The following is a 22,099-nucleotide window of genomic DNA, read 5'->3' as shown; positions in this document are numbered from 1 at the left end:
TTTCCTTCTTAAACAGTTCTCTTCCCCCTCTAAATCCAAATGTACTTTAAACCTAACCTGTTACCAACCTGGACAATGAAAGCAAAGCATGTGGGAAAACGTGGAGGAATAAGTAACCTTCAGTGAAAATCATATATGTGAGCCAACGTTTAAAGATATAGGTGATTAATGTTATATGCTAATTTTGACTTCCAGTATAAGTCAACATTGGCCCTTCCTGATTTTTGACTTTTATGTCTACTTCATGAAGCTGTTTGGCTTATTAAATGGCCAAAAAGCTCATGGAGGGAACTTTATTTATTTCCCTGGGGTCTCCACTGAAGAATGAAAGGTGACAATACAAGAGGTCAACTGAGAACTTTTAATGTGATCTAACAGCTCTAGTTCCTCGTTGATTTCACCTGTATTAGCCACAAGTTATTAATATTAAACTGTATTTATAAAGCACCAGCATAATATGTAGCGCTGTACAATAAATAGGGTTTGCCAGTGACAGATTCAAATGACATAGTGGGGACCCTGTCAAGAGCTTACATCAACTGCAGCTGTGCCCAAAAACGTCAGGCAAGGGTCAATGAATCAAAAGGCTTGGCAGTCACCAATAATGGCTGTGGTCTCCCTGCAGCTGATCCTTCCACCATTACTGACTTTATCTATATCTTGTTCTGGACTTTGTCTCTATCTTACCAGAGGCATGGATTTGCTTCCTTTTGTTAGATTCTCCAGTACAGAAATCAGTGAACAGTAGTTACATTTTTTTTTTTAATTTTTTTTTTTAGGCCGGGTGGGAAGAGTTTGTTGGCGGATGGCTGCCCCTGTATTGTGACCCAAAGCAGCCGAGTGGTTGCTAAAAAGTGGTGGGTGGTGCGCCCGGGTAAAAGGTGCTGGGGAGAACACTGCAAGGGGCAATGCATTGACACAGTTAACACTTTTAAATGTCCTAGGTAACCAAATAGCAAATCCAGCGTTCTCCCAGGCCCTTTTTGGCTGGGCGCACCACCCGGCTCTTTTTAGTAACTATTCAGTAACCACCCGGCTGTTTTTGGATAGTTACTGAAGAGTTGGGTCACAATACAGGGGCTGCCAACCACCTACAATGTCTTCCCACCTCAAAAAAAATTCTGGGCTGAGCTTGAAATCCTTAATTTTTGAGTTTAGGTCCACTTTAAAGTAATCTCCAGCTGGAGAAAAATCCTGTGTTTACCATGGTCAGTAGCTCAAACTCATCCAGGCACACAAATGATTGAGCCAGGATGACTCATTCTTTCCTTTTCTGTCTTCTCTTGTTTATACGAAGATTCAGTTTAAAAGCAATTGACTGAATGCAAATAGCTCCTGCTGTGCTTGCCATGTAAAAAACCCACTGGTGTCAAAGATTCACCCAGTTTTATATATTTATTTGTTAAAGGCCAACCCTGGTCTTATCCCCCAGTACTCCTCTCGCCTGCTGGGGCTCTCTCACTTTTTGCAGTTTTGTTTTTATCCCTAATATAAAGAAGGAAGAGTACAAAGTTTTCCCAGAAACAGATGGAAACCCATCACAGGCTATTTTAGATGAAACTTTGTGTTTGATTAGCATTTGAAGGTTGTCATGCTTTCATAATGAAATCAGCTGCTTTTTAATTGGATATTCTTGATCTTGCTAGTGCAGAACTGTGACCTTTACTCTGCAGCGTGGGAGAGGTGGTGGTGGGGGGTTCTTTGGTGGTTCAACTGTCAGCTGAAGTATTGTGAGCTGGAACAGCATGAAACTTAGCTGTCTTGTGGTTCCATGTCATTCCAGGCAATGCACCTGTGTTATTAATAGCAGTGTGCGTATCTCAGACCAGTTCCCTATAAATAGTCGTGTTTGTGTTTTTGCTCCTGGCGGGTTAACCCCTCTCGTGTTCTTTAATACGAGACGACTTTCGTGTCCACATTCAGGCGTAGAGTTACTCTGCCTTCTATCTGGGTAATGGCATCAGTGAAACCCTATTCCTTTCCCTGATAGCTGACACTGTATACATTAGATAAGTAAAACCAGACAAAACTATCAGGGTAGGAAAGTGGCAGTCAACAGAGAATGGCCATAGATGGGGCAGATGTCTTCTCAAGAACCATGGGTGGGGAGATATCTACCGATCCTTCACCACCCTGGGACCCTCCATTGTACATCTACACAGTTTCAAAGAGCACAAACCTGGTTAACAATAGGTTGAAGACTTTAGTTCAAAATTACACCAGAAGGTAACATTTTTACCCACCCAGTATACCCATTTATTGGCTTGGTATTTGGATTGCACCATTTATGGCTTAAAGAAGTCAAAACTGCTTATAGAAAATCTAATTTTGGACCACTTTTTTGTAATTGCTACTATGTAAATGTCCATCACTGGGTGTCACCATCTTCCTCTCTTCCTAGAGACAACCTTTGGCAATCCTAATTGTCTCGGGCCATGATGCCAGGAGTTCATTAATTCCCAGCACATGCATGAGCAACTCAGCTTTTTCGTCAGTTTCCCAAAACGATAAGGCAGGTAGGAGGTATTAATGCTGAAGGGATATCGCCTGTCTATTTCTGCAATAATGACCTGTCTCATTATGCATTTCAAAAATTCCAGAATTTATAACCCAGAATTTTTTTAAGCCGGGTGGGAAGAAATTGTAAGCGGGTGGCAGCCCAATGCAGTTGGATATATATTGGTGTATTTGACCATCCAGTATTTTTCCCAGAATTTTTTTTATGCTGGGTTGCGGCTCTTTAATTGTGACCCAACTTTTCAGTAACCATCCAAAAACAGCCCGGTGGTTACTGAAATGTGCTGGGTGGTGTGCCAGCTAAAAGGGACTGGGGAGAACACTGTAATCCCAAAAAATCTTTTGTGCCAAAAATATTTTAGTTTATAGAACATTCCTGTTTTTTGTTTTGCCAATAACTTTTTCACGCTTTTTACTTTTTTAATTCAGGTTAATATTACCTAAAGATTAAGGTTTGCTAAAGGGCATGTTAGAAATGTTCATTGTGCTTATCTAACACCATGAAAAATGTAACTTTTGTTAGGAATTTCCCCAAATAAATAGCAGTGAACTTCCTTGTATGGAGCTTTGCAGCAATGTAAATATAGCCCTATAGCTTTATACCTGAAGTATGAGATTAACTTATTCAAGAGCTTGTAATACCTGTATCAGATACTGGTACAGTCAATGGAAATTTCCAAACTGACTGATCTAGGTTCTTTTGATACTAACCTGGATATTGATCACTTGTGGTCAATCAGATTCAGTATTTTGTAACTGGTTTATGGGCATGATCAAATAGACAATGACGAGGAACATTTACGGTGTATGGCCACAGTGATGCCACTATCATTCTGCTCATTGGTATATTGCTGGAGAGAAAGCTGTACCTGAGAACCTGCACTGCAAGCATCTCCCTGCTTCTTTTTCATTCATTCTGTTGTATTGTGCTTTCTATACTGTATCCTGTTGCTTCATATATCTACCACCACTAATCATTCGGAGGGTTACAGCTCTGCATGCAAAAGCAAGCCAATGTTCCTCTGTCTTGGTGGTCTTATCCACAAATAGACACAGTGCGGAAAAATTCAGTAATGAGGAACGATCACATACAGGATGGCTAATACCGATGACTAGTTTTTTGCACTCTGAATACTAATTTTTGTTCACAGCCTCCACAGCTCTAATCCTCTTGAATGTTTTCTTTCTTTTCTTTTGATTTATTTTTCCTTCCTCTTTGGCTTACCATAAAAAAAAATGGAAGATGATGCTCCCAACACCTTACCAAACACACTGCTCTGTTATTTTGATACTAGTATTGGGGGGACAAATATTTTGCATTCTCAGCTCTGAAATATAAATGGGTTGTTATGGACATTTTAAGGATGTATAGGGATGGAGATTCCAGTTCTGGAAATGACTTCCATAGATTTATTGTACATTTTGTCAGGCACGAAGCTGTTAACTACCAATCTCTCCCAGGCTCTAGCTGGACATTTCTCTTTGGTGCTCAGACATTGTCAACTTGCAGTAGTTTGATAAACTGGATGACAAATCATTTTAATGAAATTCCAGCTTTTGACGTCAGAGGCTGGAAATAATGGAGGGTAATCAAGTAGCCCTGAACAAATGCAGATGTTGCAAATGCAAATCTGGGCATCTGATGAGGCCTCTGTGTGCCGCACAATGGAGCGCACACAGGAAGTGCATGTTACAGGCGGCTTCCTACTCATTCTTACAAGGAGAGGACCTTTTAACCCGTGTCCTTTTCGGCTGTTCTGGGCTGGAGTCCAGAATGGCTTTAGGAAGGAGACTGGGAACAACCCTGCGAAAAAGGACAGAGAATTTCCACTTGTAGGAGGCAGGAACCGTACAAGTGTATTAGAGATTTGGAGCAGCGTCTTTTCATGTTTACAGCTAGTTTTGACAGCGGTTAGGAAAGGTTAGACCGGTTCTATAGCCTATACAAAGCAATGGGCAATCATGATATAATTGATGCATCGTGTACATCCAGCTGCCAGCCCGCAATGCTGATTCCTGATATCTGCTGAACCTAATCCCTCGGCTCTTCTGCCAGCATCCAGGATTTGGGTTTAAACACCTCCCATCCAGCTGTTCTGCTTAGAATAGAGATCCGACTACAGGCGGCACCTGAGTGCACAGGTTCTACATGCCCTGAACAGAGATGGATAATTGGATATTTTGATGAGAAAGGTGTAAATTATCTCATTGTATTGAAAGCCAATCCACCTACTTTTGCAGGAGTTTAAAGTAAACCTGTTACAGGGAATTTAAAAGGGCAAAAATGGTCTTAGCATGGCTGTCAAGCTGATCCAGTGGCTTTCTTATTTTCTAAGTCACTGAAGCACTGTACACAAAATATCTAGGGGAGAAGTTACAGGCGGGAGCTGCAAAATAATATTACAGAGTAATATAGTGCTGACATATTATGCAGCGCATTACAAAGTCCATAGTCATGTCACTAGCTGTCCCTCAAAGGGGCTCACAATCTAATGTCCCTACCATAGTCAGATGTCATTACCACAGTCTAAGGTTAATTGTTTGGGAGGAAGCCAATTAACCTAACTGCATGTTTTGGAAATGTGGGAGGAAACCAGAGTACCCCGAGGAAATCCAGGCAAAGACGGGGAGAACCTGCAAACTCCATGCAGATAGTGTCCTGGCTGAGATTCGAACCAGGGACTTAGCACTACAAAGGCCAGAGTGCTAACCACTGAGCCACCATGCTGCCCATTGCAAATGCACTGTATTGATGTGCATGGGGACATCCCTCTCCTTACTTTCCTCCATAACTTTTAATATAGTTGGCATAAAGCAAATGAGAGTACAATAGAGCATCATGTGAATGACAGCACCAAGTTTTCTGGGTTTGGCTGAATCACATCTTAGAACTGATTACAGAAGGGACATCGCCTGTCCCATCAACAATAAAAATTCTTCCTTCTCACAATGTTGAAATGCAGAATGTTAGCAAAATATGCTTTCTGGGTTTATGGGAAGGCTGTACAGGTTTTAGAGTGATTTATCGGCAGTATATTACATTGAAGCACGAACAGGATTAGTGGGAGATTTTTCCTATATGCCTGGAATTTTTTTTAATGATTTTATCAGCTGCTTATTTCATAACACATCAAAAATCTGATTGTAATTATTTTATCCAGATTTAAATGCACAAAGAGATTTTATTGTTGGGTTTTTATAAGGAGCTGGATCAGCTGTACTTTTATAGCGCCTTGTATATGTCATAGTCATTTCTGTATGTTTCATTTAATGCAGCTCGCTGTCTTTTCTGTTAAAGGTCAATTTAGCTAATAAACATCTTTCTTTGAGCCTGTTCTTCATGCTTGCTTTGTGTCCTTTTTGCAGCATAGCCTTCTCCCTCTTGCATCTCCCCTGCTTGCTGTGGGTGCACCATGGGGGTATACAAGTAATTACCACATGAAAAGATCCTTATTAATATATACAAAGCTCAATGAAAAAAAGCTCCTCCTGATGCTGCTTACTCACCTACATCAAAGGCCACAATGGTGCTATTGACACTTGAGAATGAGCAACAGAGAACACTTAACCCCCAGCTTTCTGTCAATATGTTCAGCATTAATAAATAGCAATTCAAGAAAATACATTTAAAAAATGCTGTTACTTGGCCCTTTTAGAGCAAAATGACCATGGGATCTAATAGCCCAGCAAATTGGTTTTGCCAATCCACTCTTTCTTGCTTACTTAATACTCTGGTGATGATTTTGCTTATTAGAATGAAACGTTCCATGGAGCCTTCCATGTACCTTCCATGTTCTCCAGCCTGAGCATGTAATTGGCAGGCATGGACACTAATATTGGAAGCAGTGAGTCTCAGAGCTAACCTGGGTGATGGAACTGCCCCTCACATGATACTACTTTGGCATGGCAATTAGACATTCATCCATCCAACAAACTCCATGTCACACGCATATTATCTCTTCAAACAAAATAATTTTCATAATTAAAACTGAAATTGGATAAACTGATTTAGTTTCACATAAAGCTGCGTACACACGTCAGATGATTCTTATCTGATAATTGCTTAGGTTTTATGTCGGACGAGAATCTGCCATGTGTACATCACTCGTCTTCCGTCGTCACTCCTGGCTGATCTACGGACGTAAAAGTAAAGGGGAGAGAGTGCAGCGGGGTGCCGCTCTGTCGTCGCCCAACTCCCCCCCTTCATTGAGCAAAATAGTGCTGTATGTACAGTGCTCGTTCATGCATCGTGCAGTCTTTTGTTGTTGGGAATGATCCTTGCACGTGTTTATTGCACGTGTGTGTGTGTGTGTGTGCCCAGCCACAATCCGTGGGGGCCACAATCCGTTCCCTGCTGTGATTCTTTGATGTATGAAGAGCTAAAGATAAACTTCTAATAGCTAGGTAAACAAACCAGAAAGACTGCCTGACAAAAAAAAAACTAATTATAAGCAATAAAATCCTTTTTTCCTACTTGTTTAGCTTTCTCTATGGATGGCATATGGCCTAAACATGCACAATGAATTGGAAATCATTGTCCGATTTAGGTTACAGATTTCTAATGCTGGATAGCTTGCAATGTATTGCTCTATATAATAATGTAAAGGGTTCGGGTCTATAAAAAACAAACATTGACTCTTTTTTACATGTAATAAATTATTTAAAGGGCAGCTCCATGGTAAATTAGCAAGCTGGATTTGCAGTGGAGTGTAGTTTCCAAGTTACCCAAGCCTCCAATCTTCTGATTCAGTGACCTTTGCTTTACTCCGTCTTCCCATTTGAAATTTGTGCCCTTTTTTTTGTTTAGTGTAAACTGTTTAAAAAGTGACTGGTTAAAAAAAATATATAAAATAATTTTTATTATATCACTCATGTTCCAAAGTGTAGTCTTTTTTATTCTTTTTATTGTTTAGGAATACCCTCACACTCACTACTGAATATACTTGCAGGTTGATTTTGGTTTCATCAATTTTAATTAGTGTGGATGTCCATTGAACCTGTGTTTGCTTCTTTGGTTGCAGACAGTTTATGAGATCCATCACATGATGATACCACTTGTTCTCTTTCTTACCTTCACCTTCTGTAGTGGGAAAACCTTGAATGCTGCAGAAAATAGCATTACATAAAGAAATGTCGAGTTTTTCAGCATTTTTCTGCAAACCCAAGAAATGTGGATAATGTACTCCTTGGGGATAGGATTAAAATGGTATGGGTAAATGGTGCTGTGGTTGAAGTGGTAGGTCAGTGTTGGAGAGGAGGTAAGAATTACAGCAAAGTGTGTGAACAGTTATTATTAGTATCACACAGTATTTTTATAGCGCACATATATTATACAGCGCTATACAAAGTCCATAGTTATATCACTAGCTGTCCCTCAAAGATGCTCACAATCTAATGTCCCTGCCATAGTCATATGTCTTTATTACAGTCTAAGGTAAATTTTAGGGGGAAAACAACCTAACTGCATGTTTTTGGAATGTAGGAGTAAACCGCAGAATCCGGAGAAAATCCATGCAAAAAAGGGAGAACCTGCAAACTCCATGCAGATAGTATCCTGGTTGAGATTCGAACCTGGGACCCAACGCGGCAAAGGCCAGTTCTTATGAAATGGGGGAATATATAAGGCCTCCAGGAGCGAGGAATATGAGGAGTTTATCTCCTTATTCCTCATTCCATAGACAAAACGAGTACTTAACTCTTAACACACTTGGGAGGGCAATGGATTTCTTGGATAAATGTTAGTTTGTTTTTTCTGAGTTCAGCCTTAACCAATTACCGGTAGTTTCATGGAGGAGGGTGACATTTACTCACTGCACTGACTGCCTTCCCTTTAATGATACCCATTTGGAGATTTGCTGTGGAGCTGTCTTTTAATTTCACGTGCTTGGTTACTTCTGTATCTTTGAACTAGTAAAAATGATTTCTGAAGCTTTGCTGCATTTTAACTCCATGGTTTCTACACCAACAGCCCCTTCCCCTGCTGACCACACTCTATCAAACCCCCTCCTCAACGAGGGCACAATGGACACATTTTTTAAAAGGCATTTCAGAAAAAAAGCTCCTCCTCCACCCTCAGAGATCTATTTCTCGCCAGCTTTGCGCCGGTGCAGTGTGGTCATTACCACTGGAAAAGGCAGGCGTAGATCCAGTGCCGGCCTGGCATCTTCTTCGCTTTCTATGCAACGACGATGTTCTGTCACTCAGACACAACCTCTACCCCCTTGTCTGGTTATGTCAGGACGCGGGGGGAGGAGAGATGGTCGAAGAAGGTCAAGTACCACCACTCCAGGTCTGAGTCCCCGTTTTGCTGTTCAGAAGAGGCGTGGGGGTAAGCTGCACTCCATCGATCGTCAGCTTTTGGGGCCCTCTATGTTGTTGGCCAGTCTCATCCCAATAAAGAAAGCTGCAAATGTGAGAGAAGAGGAATCGGAGGAGGATGAAGAGGAGGAAATGGAAGACATGTCCGAGGAAGGAACTGATCAGGAGAGCAACATCTCCAGTACTTCTGACCGTAAAAGTAGTGACGAGATGTGTGAGCTTCCTTCTTGTTCCACCACTGACCACCGAAAACTGTACGCAGGGCACTGAGTAAAGGTGGGGTAGGGGGGCTAAATGTGTACTGTATGCAATTTCAACTTTTATATTTACAGGAAAACTACCATGTAGAAGTCTGATTTATATTCTAACAATTTTTTTCTCAACGATATTACCAATTTATTGAACACGAACAAGCCTAGTCATCTTCTAAAACCATTTAGTGACCCTCTAATATTCTAAGTAAAATAAGATCCACTTACCTTCTTCTGGATTCTGTCATCTAGAGTTGCCGCCCCATACACAGACCACTTCACAAGACCTAAAGGATATCAGTAGAAGTGTAAATCCTTGCTTTGCATAACCACATGCGGACTTAAAAAGTAGCCCTGATTGTGAGTGGTGGCTGTGAGAAACATTGTAACGCTGATGTTTTCCATTTTAGACTATTGGTTGGTAGAGGAAGATCAAGAATGGTTTTTCCGCATCGCTTGCTGACATGTTTCAGGATCACAAGGTTTCTCACATGAGATTGTGGGGTGGACTTAAGAATTAAATGGATGACAAATTAAAGTACTGAGCAGGAAGGGTGTGTTCCTTAAGGGCATATTTTTCATTTTAATCTAGAACATACTTTTTTTTATGTTCATAGTTGAGATTTATTTTAGTGGTATTTAACTGAAATGGAGAGCTTCGGTGGCCAGTTACAACCCTCCAGCTGGAAAGTCACATAGCAGGTGTAGCTTATCGCTGACCAGGGCACAAATGTAAGCATTTATTAGTGTGAACTTAGAACTCTACCTGCAGAAAAACTTAAAAAAAAAATAATTTCAGGTAAGTATTATCATTTGAACATCTTTCTGACCTGATGGTATGGCTGCCATTTCTGACCTGTCATTTGAAAATGCTGGGTGCATAGTTCTGGGTCAGAAATTTTGACACAAAAGGTGGGTATGACAGCCAGGCAAAAATTGTTTGCACACAGTTTTGGAAGTGTTTGGAGCTTTTTGAATCAAACGTCATACCATTCACATCTATCAAGCCTTTAGTACATATTGTTTTTTATTGCTTGCCAGATGAATGTGGACCCCCCCCCCCCCCATGTTCCTTCTCTTTAAACTATTTTGTCTAGGCATTAACCGTAAAGGGTAAAATAGAAAAGGAATGCGTAAAACCCATGCCAGTCTGTTTTCTATTCGCATCCTGTTGGGAATCCTCCACTTCCTGTCCCATAAGACATGGCAGGAAATAAGATGAGACCTTTCCGAAATGAGGGGATATCCCTTCGTAGCAGTCACCAAAACATTTGTTCCAAATAAAAATAATAGATGCTAATACTGTGACAGCTCAAAAATGTTAGATATTCCATCACTTTCAGCCAATAAAGGTAACCAGGAGCAAGACGGGGAAACTTCCATAAAATAAAAACCTGATGCTAATCAAATCCCTGCACATTCTTTCCAAAAACGAAACAAAAGTTTTGGCTTTTCATACCCTAATCTAGCCTTTCTTGACCAGATGAAGGAACCCTTGAAGAAAAATTCAGGTCTTAGGGAACCCCTGGTATAATAAAAATATCTGCAGCTCACAGTAAATTAGTGTGTGGTGGTCATTGGGAAAAATGTGGCCCTTACAGATAGCCAAAAATATAACTTGGGTCAGTAGTAACTGACCAGAGAGGTGCAAATTGCTGAAGGAACCCTGGTTGAGAAACACTTGGCTAGTCTATTACAGGGTCATACTGTTGAGGACAGAACACTCGGCATTATCAGTCAGCCGCACACTGTACCTATGTTTTAGCCACAACAACTTGAGCAATCAGGTAAGAGCTTAAGGTCAGCAGACAATGTAAATATATTATCTCATTTCCATGTTTTGACTGGCCAACTCTTTAAATATTCAACAGCAGTGACCTGACTTTCTGTACGGGTCAGTTGTCAGCACTCCCAAGCCATCTACATACATCTCAGTGCAGGAAATACAGGGATAGATCCTGTTTTCAAGAGAGAGTCTGAAATGAAGCATCTTCTGCTGTCTGGAAAACCCAAATTGCTCTGTGATACCACTGTAAAAGTTGCACTCTTTATTAAATGTATTAAATAAATTGCATACATATAAAAATATAACAACATTAGTTTAAAAAAAGAAAAAAAGGTCAAATAAATTGACCAAAACCATCCTAGGCTTCCTTTACTAACCACCTGTCTTCTCCTTAAAAGCGTGTGACCTTTATGAGCTGAGAAGCACAAATTGCTAATTTAAACACAAGATAATTTATATTGTCTTTATAGACTTTTTGTACATGGTGTTTGTGTTTTCTCTGCTTGGCACAGTCCTATCTGTCCTTAGAAACAGATACTTAGCTTTGTTATTGCCTATCGTCTAGTGTTTAATGGGGGTAGGCGCTGTGTTTATTTTGGCTCTAGATTGTGTTCTCTCCTGGCAGTGTCTGTGGGCACCTGTGTAATATCTCTGGGATAAGACGTTCTCCCCCGTGCAGGGCGCTGAATTAATAAACATTGCGACGGGTACGCGTGAAGAATATCACTTAACAGCTCGGTGTAATTAACCTAATATTATACTGTTGTAAAAATGAGTATATTGTTGTGCTGCTTAGTCTGCACTAACAACATTCCAATAGCCTGTTTTTGGGCATGTTGGGCTGTATTGAAAATGCTTTACCCTGCTAACGACATGTTCCACTTTTCCTGCTACCCCTTTTTCTTTTAAAAGTTTTTGCATACTTTAAAGCAGGGGTACCCAACAGGTGGATCAAGATCTACCAGTAGATTTCAAAGTCCGCATCCCAAATTTCTAGTCCGCATCCCAATTGTTTAAATAGCAATGGCATCTAAGACGTGGCCATTCCCTCTACATTTACAAAGTACCTGTTATATGTGGCCTCATCATTGCTTGCTTCTCCACATGACTACTATTCCAACCCCCCAGGGGAATGTCTTTGACACCCTAGTCTCCTGAGTATGGGTTTGATGGCTCTAGGTGTCCCATTGGGAAAATTTACCATTTAACCACTGACGTGTTGAGGAAGTAAAAAGTCATCATTCAGAGTTCTCCCTTGCTGGATCATAGAACACCTTCCTCCTATACTATAGAAATGAGAACTCGGACATGTCTGGTAACACAATAATGTGAACAGCTACTAAACTATTTGTTACTGCTATGCAGTCTCGGGAGCTGGAAGACAGTGGGCCTGATTTATAAAAGCTCTGGTGGGCCTGAGGAGGATACACTTTCATCAGTGAAGCCAGGAATTTGTTAGCAAATGTTTTCAATCTGGGTCCAGGTCCATTCCAGGTTTGCTGGATCACCCAAGCCCACTGATGAAAGTGTATCCTCTGCAGCCTTGTAGAGCTTTAATAAATCAGGTCCAGTGTGTGAGGTCAGGAATTTTGTAGGCAATCAGGTGTCAGAGTTTGAGATCTTTGAGCTTTGACATTCAAGCTAAAGACTAAACTAAAACAAGTGAGGTTAAAGTCAGTTATTCAGCTGCCAAGTGTAAAAATGGCCATTATGCCAAGGATGCCTGACCTTATGTAAAATCATTTATAGGTTGGCATCTCTAAGTAGGAAACTTTTGGCTTATGATGTGGCACCAAGTGTATTCAGAATGGTTCAGGCCAGTTTGGTTGATCACCTCTGTATTATTACATTAGCATGGTGCAGGACATGGTGAGAACTTTATATTTTGGAATAAATATCATGTAAATGATTTTAGTGAATATTGGACTGTATGGTATTAGATGTACTTTTAGCTGATATGTAAGCTGTACGTAATATGTAAATGAAATGGTCATTTGCCCACTCTCAGATGCATGCTGTTCTCTTACAGAAAAGCCATTGCCAAATCTGGAGCCCAGCACCTTACATCATCCTCCAATGTCCTGCACAGCGACTCGGAATCACAAATACGCAGCACCGTTGACTGGAGCGTGAGTATTTGTCTACAGACCAGCCTGATCGTGTGATGTGTTTGGCCACTATTTACTATGCACTTCATTGTCTCCAAAATACATAAAGTATCGTTATATCAGTTATGTTCTAATCCTGGGAACACTGAGTATATGATTATTAAAATATATAAACAGATGTTATCTTTAGTAATAACTCATTTCAAATACCCAGTGGGTCTGGTGCTATAGGCAGCTAATGTTGTATACAGATCTTGACTCTACTGAAAAAAAATTGAGCTTGGCTCCTCTTCCACATCTTGACCCCTTAATTGGTCATAGAGGCCATTAATCAAATTACAAAAATAACTAATAAGGTGGAGGGGTGGCACTAATAAATATGTTTCAATGAGCTGTGCAACTTGGGGTTAGATCGAGGTCATTAGTAGTTACCGACATTGTGCAGCACTGAAGCAGAAAGTGTCTGCATACCTACGTGTGCATGTGTTAGGAATATGTTGTTTTTTTTAAATGTAATATAAACATTCACTGTAATGTAGATGTCCACTTCAAACTTTTTCATTTCGCGTAAAGCAGGGAAGAGTTAAAACTTCTGTCAGGATTTATTGCTGTCTGTGTTCCCGTATCATTTCCCACCATTTCCCGTCTTGGTGTCCCAAAGGGAAAGGAAAAATCTCCATTGGGGACAAAGACGGCAATATAAACTTGACAGAAGTTCTAACCCTTTCCCACTCTAAATAAACAAATATTTCTATATTCATAATTTGTTTTGGGTTCAACTATTATCATGACACTTTGAAGGGAAGTTCTCACAAATGTCAAGAAACCCTTTAGTAAGTCTATGAAACTGTCCGATCACTAGAAGGCTCTGTAAGTTGTCACTCCCCTGCTGCCCCATTACCAGTTAATGAGATCTGGCACCTTTAAGTGCCTGCTAAAAAGGGGCAGAAGAACCTTCTACAGTTTGCCCATTGCTTATTGAAATATGTTTATACCTTGAAGACAAGTTCTTCTAAACATATTTTTTTTTTAATTCTTCTCATTGTGTTATTTTTGTGTCTTGAGTCTATATTGAGCTTTGATAACTCTGTCACACTCATAGTTAAGTCTTTTTCACGGGAAGGAACTCTTCTTAATTTCGAGCTGTTTTCTTCCTGTAAGTTGGCAGCGCTGGAACCGCCTGTGTTGTTATTGTTTCTTTTGAACTTTTTTTTCCTTTGCCTTCCTTTGCGTTGAGTTCATTTTAATGACCTTCTCTTCTGGCTTAACTAATGTGAACCTGTGGTTACATCCTGGTGTAGATATATGTAATTAAGCCTTCAAGATAGTTTCATGTCATGTTTCTTCTCTGTGACTGGCAAAATTGTCAGTCAGTACAGATTATTATTATTATTATGCAGTTTTTTTTATAGTGCCCACATATTACGCATCGCTGTACAGAGTCCAAAGTCACATAACTATCTGTCCCTCAAATGGGCTCACAATCTAATGTCCCTACCATAGTCATAGGTCTTTAATACAGCCTAAGGTCAATTTGGGGAGAAGCCAGTTATCTAACTTAATGTTGGAAGAAACCGGAGTAACCGGAGGAAACCCACGCAAACACTGGGAGAACCTGCAAACTCCATGCAGATAGTGTCCTGGCTGAGATTCGAACACAAAGAAATAGCCCCGTTTTTCAGCATTTTTCTGCAAACCCAGGAAATGTGGATAATGTACTCCTTGGGGGTGGGAATAAAAACACTGTAAATTGGCTAAATGATGCTGTGGTTAGAGTGTTAGGTCATGGTTGGAGAGGAGGTAAGCATTACTGCAAAGTGTGGGGACAGTTATTATTATTACACAGTATTTATATAGCGCACATATATTATGCAGCGCTGTACAAAGTCTATAGTGATATCACTAGCTGTCTCTCAAAGAGGCTTACAATCTAATGTCCCTACCATAGTCATATGTCATTAATGCAGTCTAAGGTAAATTTTAGAGGGAAGACAATTAACCTAACAGCATGGTTTTGGAACATGGGAGGAAACTGAAGCACATGGAGGAAACCCACGTGGAGAGAACCTGCAAACTCCATGCAGATAAGAGTACAAAGAGTGATTCAAGCCTGGGACCTAGTTCTGCAAAGGCCAGAGTGCTAACCTCTGAGCCACCATGATTTATAACATAGGAGCCAGGCTCCACAAAATGAAATACCCTATAGTTTACCTGCCTTTTCAAAACTTACGGTAGTTCTTGGCAAAGTGTTTTTGTAAGTCCCACTAAAGGTTTAAAAAAAAGCATTGATTTCCATACTCACCTTCAAACTGGAGCTGCTCCTCACAGTACCCATTTGGATGTCCTTAGTTCTCCAGACTGAGTGATGCTCCGCTTCATCGGTCTCCTCTAAGAATAAAAATGGGGATTGAAAGGACGGTAACTAGGTGTGTACATGGGTGTAGCAATATTTGTCTTTTTACATATGCCGACTCTGCTTCCTCCTTTGCAGCACTACACAATATTTTTGCATTAATGCTTCTTCTTTTTTTCCTAGTGTAGGTCATTAAATAAAATGTAATCCATGCCTAAGATCTTTTTGAAGCTGTTAACACGTTGGGCCGAATAAATCGTACAGCTTATCTACCATGACTGATATACACATATAGCATTTACAGTTATACATTTTGGCTTTTTCTGAAAAAGGAAACAGAAGCTTCTAAAGTGTGGAAGCCACAATTTTAAATGAATAATTACTTTAACATAAACCCTGCAAGAAAAAGGTAAAATCTGCTCTAAAAGTGTGCTGTTCTTTATCTTTAATGTCTATGTAAAGAGAATGGACTTTAAAGAGTTTAGGGTTCATATTTGCTCCAGCGTGAATCTTTTCATAGCCAATTGCACATCAGTAACACAATTGATCATACGCCCTCCCTTCAGCAAATTTTCAGTAGAGAAACTCAAAATTAAGTAAGCCAGTAAGTAAGTTTCTATGCTGGTCAAAAGGTTATTTTGCTATCTCTGGACAACTTTTAAAAGGCATTTAGTTACACAGTTGATCAAAGGGACACAGAGAACCTTTTGTATGCGTGTGTATATGTATGATATATATAAATATAAATAATCATACACACTCATATGCACACACGCATACAAAGGGTTCCCTGTTTCTCTTTGATTGACTTACACACAGCAACTATTTCAGGTGTTCCTTTGCTGCATAAACCTCAGCAGTAAACATTCCCATCCTTTCTTTTTGTTTAGTTGTTGGTGTTTTCCAGGGATTCATCTGGTTGCCTCCAGAATTACATTGGCACTCATCTATATTCTGTTTATTTGGCGCTGCATAATATGTTGGCGTGATATAAATCCTCTTTTTTTATAATATTAATAATAAAATTCTCAACATTATGATTATGAGCCAGGGTATACAATGTGCAGCACATGTGTCATGCAATGCACACAAAAGAATACCATGTTCATTTCAAAAGGTAGGTTTGTATGTCTCTACTGCCAAAAACTCTGCCAAAAGTTTTAATTGCCCTTTAGTTTAATTTTTATAATTGGAACTTAAATATAAGATCCCTTCAGTGAACAACAACGTATAGAGAGTGACCTGGGAATGTACCAAAGCTGCAGATATTAAAATCCGACAGGTACCCTGTATAAATGTATTCCTATGTCTAATCATTAGCTAGCACTATATACTTAACAATATGATGGTTGGTATTTATATCCTATGAAAGCACCAGAATATAAGCTAGGGGAATCTTGCACCACTGAAGATTTCATACTTTCTGCTCTTCTCTTGTAGGAGTCGGCTTTGTACGGTGACCACCTTTGGTTTGAAACCAATGTGTCTGGAGATTTTTGCTACGTGGGAGAGCAGAACTGCACAGCAAAGATACAGGTATAAAGATGTCCTTAATAAGTTGCTTGTGTTCAGCCCAGTGTTTTTCAACCCTTGTTGCATTTCAGTGCTCTTGATCTCCTAAAACCTTTTTCTGTCTGCATGCACACTACTATTGTCGCATTTCTTTGAGTGGCATTCCTGACTTTGACAGCCGTGGACCATGCTGGAATATTGGGTCTGATTTATTAATGCTCTCCAGGGCTGGAGAGGATACACTTTTATCAGTGAAGCTGGGTGATCCAGCAGAACTGGAATGGACCAGATCCATTCCAGGTTTGTTGGATCACCCAGCGTCACTGATGAAAGTGTATCCTCTTCAGCCCTGGAGAGCTTTAATAAATCAGGCACAATGTGTTTAGGGTTCATATTCTGTTCAAGGTAAGTGAGGGGGTGGCAAGGCAGGAGAACAGTTTGGAAACCAGAATAGGGCATTGTCACTGTACAACAGAACCTTCATGATAGGATAATGTGGTTCACAGTTTTCTAAAATGAAAGCCATCCTCCCTATCACCCTAAATACATTAATGCATAACTTAAACCTACAATACTTACCAGTCCCTGTTCTGTCACAAGGCTCCACCATCTTCGCCCTCCTCCTGTTCCTGAAGACAATCTTTTGCCATCTTGATTGCCCAGGCTGGGATGATTGGTTCATTCCAGGCCACATGCACAGGAAGCAGGGATTGTTGAGTATTTTTTTTTTTTTACAGATCCCAGGAGCGATCAGGCAGGTAGGGGGGATTTTTGCAGAAGGGACATTTCCTGGTCCTTTCTGCAATAATAACCTGCTTGTTGGGGAATTTTTAAAAGTGGGACACTTGTTCTGTTTAAGCTGAGCTGTGCCTCCCTGCAGGTCCTTACCTGCTGATGTAAACGTATAGGAACAACATTCATTTGTATGTGTCACTCCCTTGCTGGCTGGATGAGCAAGGCATCGCTCACCTACTGATGCATATATTGCGGAATGGAATTTGTGGGTGAGAAAGCAACACATGCAAGCAGGTCAGTATTTCTATTCCTTAAGTTCTCACACAAAACTAAGTTCTCACACAAAACTGAATTGCTAGTGTGACTTTGACCTTATGAATGTAAGAATTTGAAAGTGCAGTAACCAAAAGATTGCATTTTTGGATTATAATACTTAAATCGATTTTTAGTAGTAAATAAATGGAAAGCTTAGTCTATTTATAGTAAACATAATATAACTGAATAATGCTGGTATTTACAGTGGTCCCCAAGGCAAAGAGAAGAGTTTATTACCCCCCCATAGTTACAGAACAGGGACTCTAACCTTTCCCAACATTATGTTACACAAAAAAAAGAGTTCAGAAAGACAGAAATAGTCCACTGGTTAGGAACTAGGACTCAAACAAATCAGATGGAGACCATGTACTATTAATATTATAATGATAAACAGGATTTATATAGTGCCAAAATATTAGACAGCACTGTACATTAAATGGGTTGCAAATGACAGACAGAAACACTGACACAGGAGGAGGAGAGGACCCTGCCCCGAAGAGCTTACAATCTAAGAGAAGGGCTGATTTACTAAAGTAGTTTACTTACCACAGTGAATTATGAATTCTGCAAATGATAATTCACTTAGATTAGTAACTGTGGTGAAAATTCACTTTGTAAAAAATACCCAGTGAGGGAGATATAAAATAATTTCTGGATTTTCCTGTGCAGGTGCTTTGATGGTTTAAAGTAAAATAATGTTTTGGAGGGATAACAACCTATATTCCCTTAGGTATGCAGCCCCCATCGGTTTTGTGGCTGAATTTCAGATTTTGAAGTGCAAGTCGAATTCTCCAGAACTCCACCGAGCAAATTAATTTCCTCTTTCTATTTCACAACTGGTTGTTTATGCCATTGACCTTTTGTTGGATCAGAACGGAAATTCTTACAAAGGTTTTCCAGTGTTAGAGAATGCTGATCTGCTTATGTTGGCACTCTGGCCTCTTGTGTATTGAAGGCAATGGTATCCAGCAATAAAACAGGTTGAGGAGTTTGATATATGGGTGAATCCTGCACTGGGCAACCTCCATCAGATCTTTATTTGTAATCTCATTTCTGCACAGTGCAATACACCCCTATTATTAGACGGTGTGCTATACCATGCAGTAATGAGATTTTATTGTATCTGAAATTGTATGTTGGGAAAAGGAAAATATATTGTATATAAAGGAAAAAAGGCTTGAATGGCTGTAGACAAGGAGAACTTGTAGGTAACTTTTGCCTTTTCTCTAATAAACTTTGGGTAACTGACTTGTTCATGTAACCTGCACCTAATTGTCTCTTAAAACCTTCCACTGTGACTTGCATGACCAATGTGGGTTTCCAGAAAAACATTTGCAGAATCAAATTAAAATCTCTTAAGTGTTTGCAATGGCAGTACAAGTTCTGTAAATGACAGCTTGCTCTTTCTGTTGTCGGCCCTCAGACTGATTGGATGCTGCCATCTGCTGTCCAGTTTCTATTAAATTTTTATAAATAAAATATATTCCTTATCACTTGATAACCCCTGTCCTTAGCTCTGCTTCTCCCATTCATAGCATTGAGCATCAAGTTGCCTGAGTGCATTTAGATGGTGTCTGCATGGCCAGTTGTCATTTAAAGACTGTGGGCAGCTTAGCAAGGGATAGTTCTGGCACCTGCATTTGAACAAGGTGGTGACAGCCATGTAACATAAAAAAGTAGTACGGGTTCTCAAAATTAACAAAATCTATTCTAAAAAAAAGCTCACTCAGAACTTTGCAAGAGGTAAAGATATATTTTGCTCTGTATTCCTAATCCAAAAGTTTGGTGCAAACCACAGACATGCCTTCTAGCATTGATTTTTCTTACTCTCTCGTTTAAGATATATATAACTTTTTCCAGCATTGAGTGTGGTAATCAGATACAGCAGTAGTGTCAAGAGACTGAGACTTTTAGAAAAAAAAAATATTCTCCTGCATCACAATCCAATCAATCCATGTGTTTTATATTGTATTTTCTGGTCAAATGTACACTATGGGCCTGATTCATTAAAGTTCCCCAAGTTTGCTGGGTCACCCAGCTTTACTGATGAAAGTTTATTCTTTCCAGCCTTGTAGAGTTTAATGAATCCGACCCTATGAAAGAGAAATATAGAGCATCCCTTGTTCCTATGTATCCCCTCCCATACCAGTCATACTTCCTTCACTTTAGCTAAAGGGTCCTTGGATGGCTCCATTATCTGGATGTTATGCAAGCAATTCTGGTTTATTGGAATGCCATAGATTCTTCAGGAAATCAATTATCTTTAGCTTCTAATGTACTGTTTATCTCTGGGCCAGATTGTTTCATCCTGTGGTCTCTCAATTGATTTTGAAAATGGGATTTTACAGTAAGTACACAAGTCCTTTTTTTCTATCCAGCTACTAAGGTAATTTGTTTAGACCAACTGTGGAGATCCAAACCAGCCAGCCAGTCAGTCAGACTGGACCAGTGGTCGCCAAGAAAGTTTTGATGGTCCCCGGCTCTGGCTGGTGCTTCCCCAGCAGGGTCAGGAGAATGAGGGGCCGCACTGGCCAAAGCCACGGACCATGTCCCCCGTATGGACACAACCTGTCCGCTCTTCCATGGCAGGCTCAGACCTGCGATTGGAGAATTGGCAGGTTCTGACATCACTATAGGGAAACTTTCTTCCCTGTGACACACGGCTCCCCGCACATGCGCGGTCTGGATTTCATGCATTTAGTGGCTCGTAGGTCCTAAAAGGTTGGCAACTACTGGACTAGACCAATCCCAGGATGTCTTCTCATGCATTAACAAACACACTCAATAGAAATAAATATCTATTTTTATGCCACATTCGTTTTGTAGAACAACCAAATGATTGTCTGATCCTTCCATCATCCCATGTCTGTGACTGGTCATACTTATACAATATAACTAACTAACTATGAAACTAACTCTATCTATAGATACACGTGGACAGAACATCCATATAATGAGTGAGGCTGTACTGAATACATTTCTATTTAATGTAATTAGTTTTTGAACCTTTTAATGAATTTGAAACCCTCTTTGTATCCTGGCACACTAAAAGCTTTCTCCTGCAATTACACTAACCATCTTCCTTCTGTCTGAGAGATAAAAACAAAGAAAAATGCTGAAAAATCTAATTTACGGCTTGAATTAAACAGATTGATGAGGAACAGAACATTTGCCTCGATTTCAAGTCTTAAATTTGATATTTACTTTGTTCTCCTGTTAGGCTTTCATGAGACAGTTGCTTCTGATCTTTGCAGCTTTTGCACCTGTTTTTAGTTCATAATACTATTACAGTAATGAATATCTGGTAGAAATGAAAGAAAAGCAAATTATGCTTTCTGTGTAGTCAAGGTATGCTTAAAAATATGATAACTTCATGGTATAAAAATGAAGGGAGGCTGAAAGAAGCCATCAAAAGTTTGGGTGATTGTGTCTCTTGATTCTGATTGGATAGCAGGACAGTACATCCAACACCCCTGACTCCACTGTTACAGCTGACCATACAAAATTCTGTACATCCAAATATAACATTCAGTGTAAAAGCTTGCTAACTGTCTCCGACAGCAGACAAGGAGCATTGAAGTAAAGATGTTGGGTGAGAAGTACACAAACACCAATTAGGTTATTTTTTAAACAGGGAACATATGGCACTCCTTACCTGTACTGAGGGGGGACCAAAACTTGGTGAGCAAGGATAACATAGGAAATCATGGAGGCACACAAAAGGCAAATGATTATTGTTGACAATTGAGTTGCAAAGATCCACAGGTTAAATTGGGTAAACAACCTATAACCCAAATGCTAAAGAGAAAGAATACATTTCCTTCAAAATCGTTTTTTTTTTTTTGCCTAAAGGAAGAAACCAGGATCATGGAAAACGTTTCTTTGGTCTGATGCCCAACATTGAATAATTTTTGACTAGTTCAAGTGTGCACCCATTGTTCATCATCCCAATACAGGTAGTCCCGAGTTAAGGGCATCTGACATACAGACAACTCCTAGATACGAACCGGGCTTCCCTGCTCCCTGTGCAGGACAAAGGCTTGAAGGAGGGGGGGAGGGGGGGAGAGACATCTTTTGCTAAACACAACCGAGCATCATCTTGTATGTAACTCTTTATTGACCAAGACAAACTCTGCAGTTGTTTCTTTTTGCATATCAAAGCATAGCTTACTCCAGATCTTAATGAATGTCTAGGCTCCATAAA

General features: G+C 40.0%; 1 protein-coding gene across 5 annotated transcripts in view; it reads left to right on the top strand.

The window, feature by feature from the left end:
- The window catches only part of DGKZ (diacylglycerol kinase zeta), a 128,891-nt gene that overhangs the window by 61,554 nt on the left and 45,238 nt on the right, over positions 1–22,099 (top strand). For 3 of the 5 annotated variants that reach the window (XM_072422039.1, XM_072422041.1, XM_072422040.1), the window contains exons 2-3: positions 12,902–13,001; positions 16,774–16,869. In XM_072422039.1, coding sequence (XP_072278140.1) covers positions 12,902–13,001; positions 16,774–16,869 — 196 coding nt within the window. Of the gene's footprint in view, positions 1–8,485; positions 9,090–12,901; positions 13,002–16,773; positions 16,870–22,099 lie in introns of all 5 variants that reach the window. The other 2 variants (XM_072422038.1, XM_072422037.1) reach the window with 1 other exon arrangement.

This window comes from Pyxicephalus adspersus, chromosome 9 (assembly GCF_032062135.1).
Source record: "Pyxicephalus adspersus chromosome 9, UCB_Pads_2.0, whole genome shotgun sequence".
Lineage (NCBI taxonomy): Eukaryota > Metazoa > Chordata > Amphibia > Anura > Pyxicephalidae > Pyxicephalus > Pyxicephalus adspersus.
The sequence above is the reverse complement of the archived record's forward strand: the minus strand, read 5'-3'. Positions and strand labels throughout refer to the sequence as shown.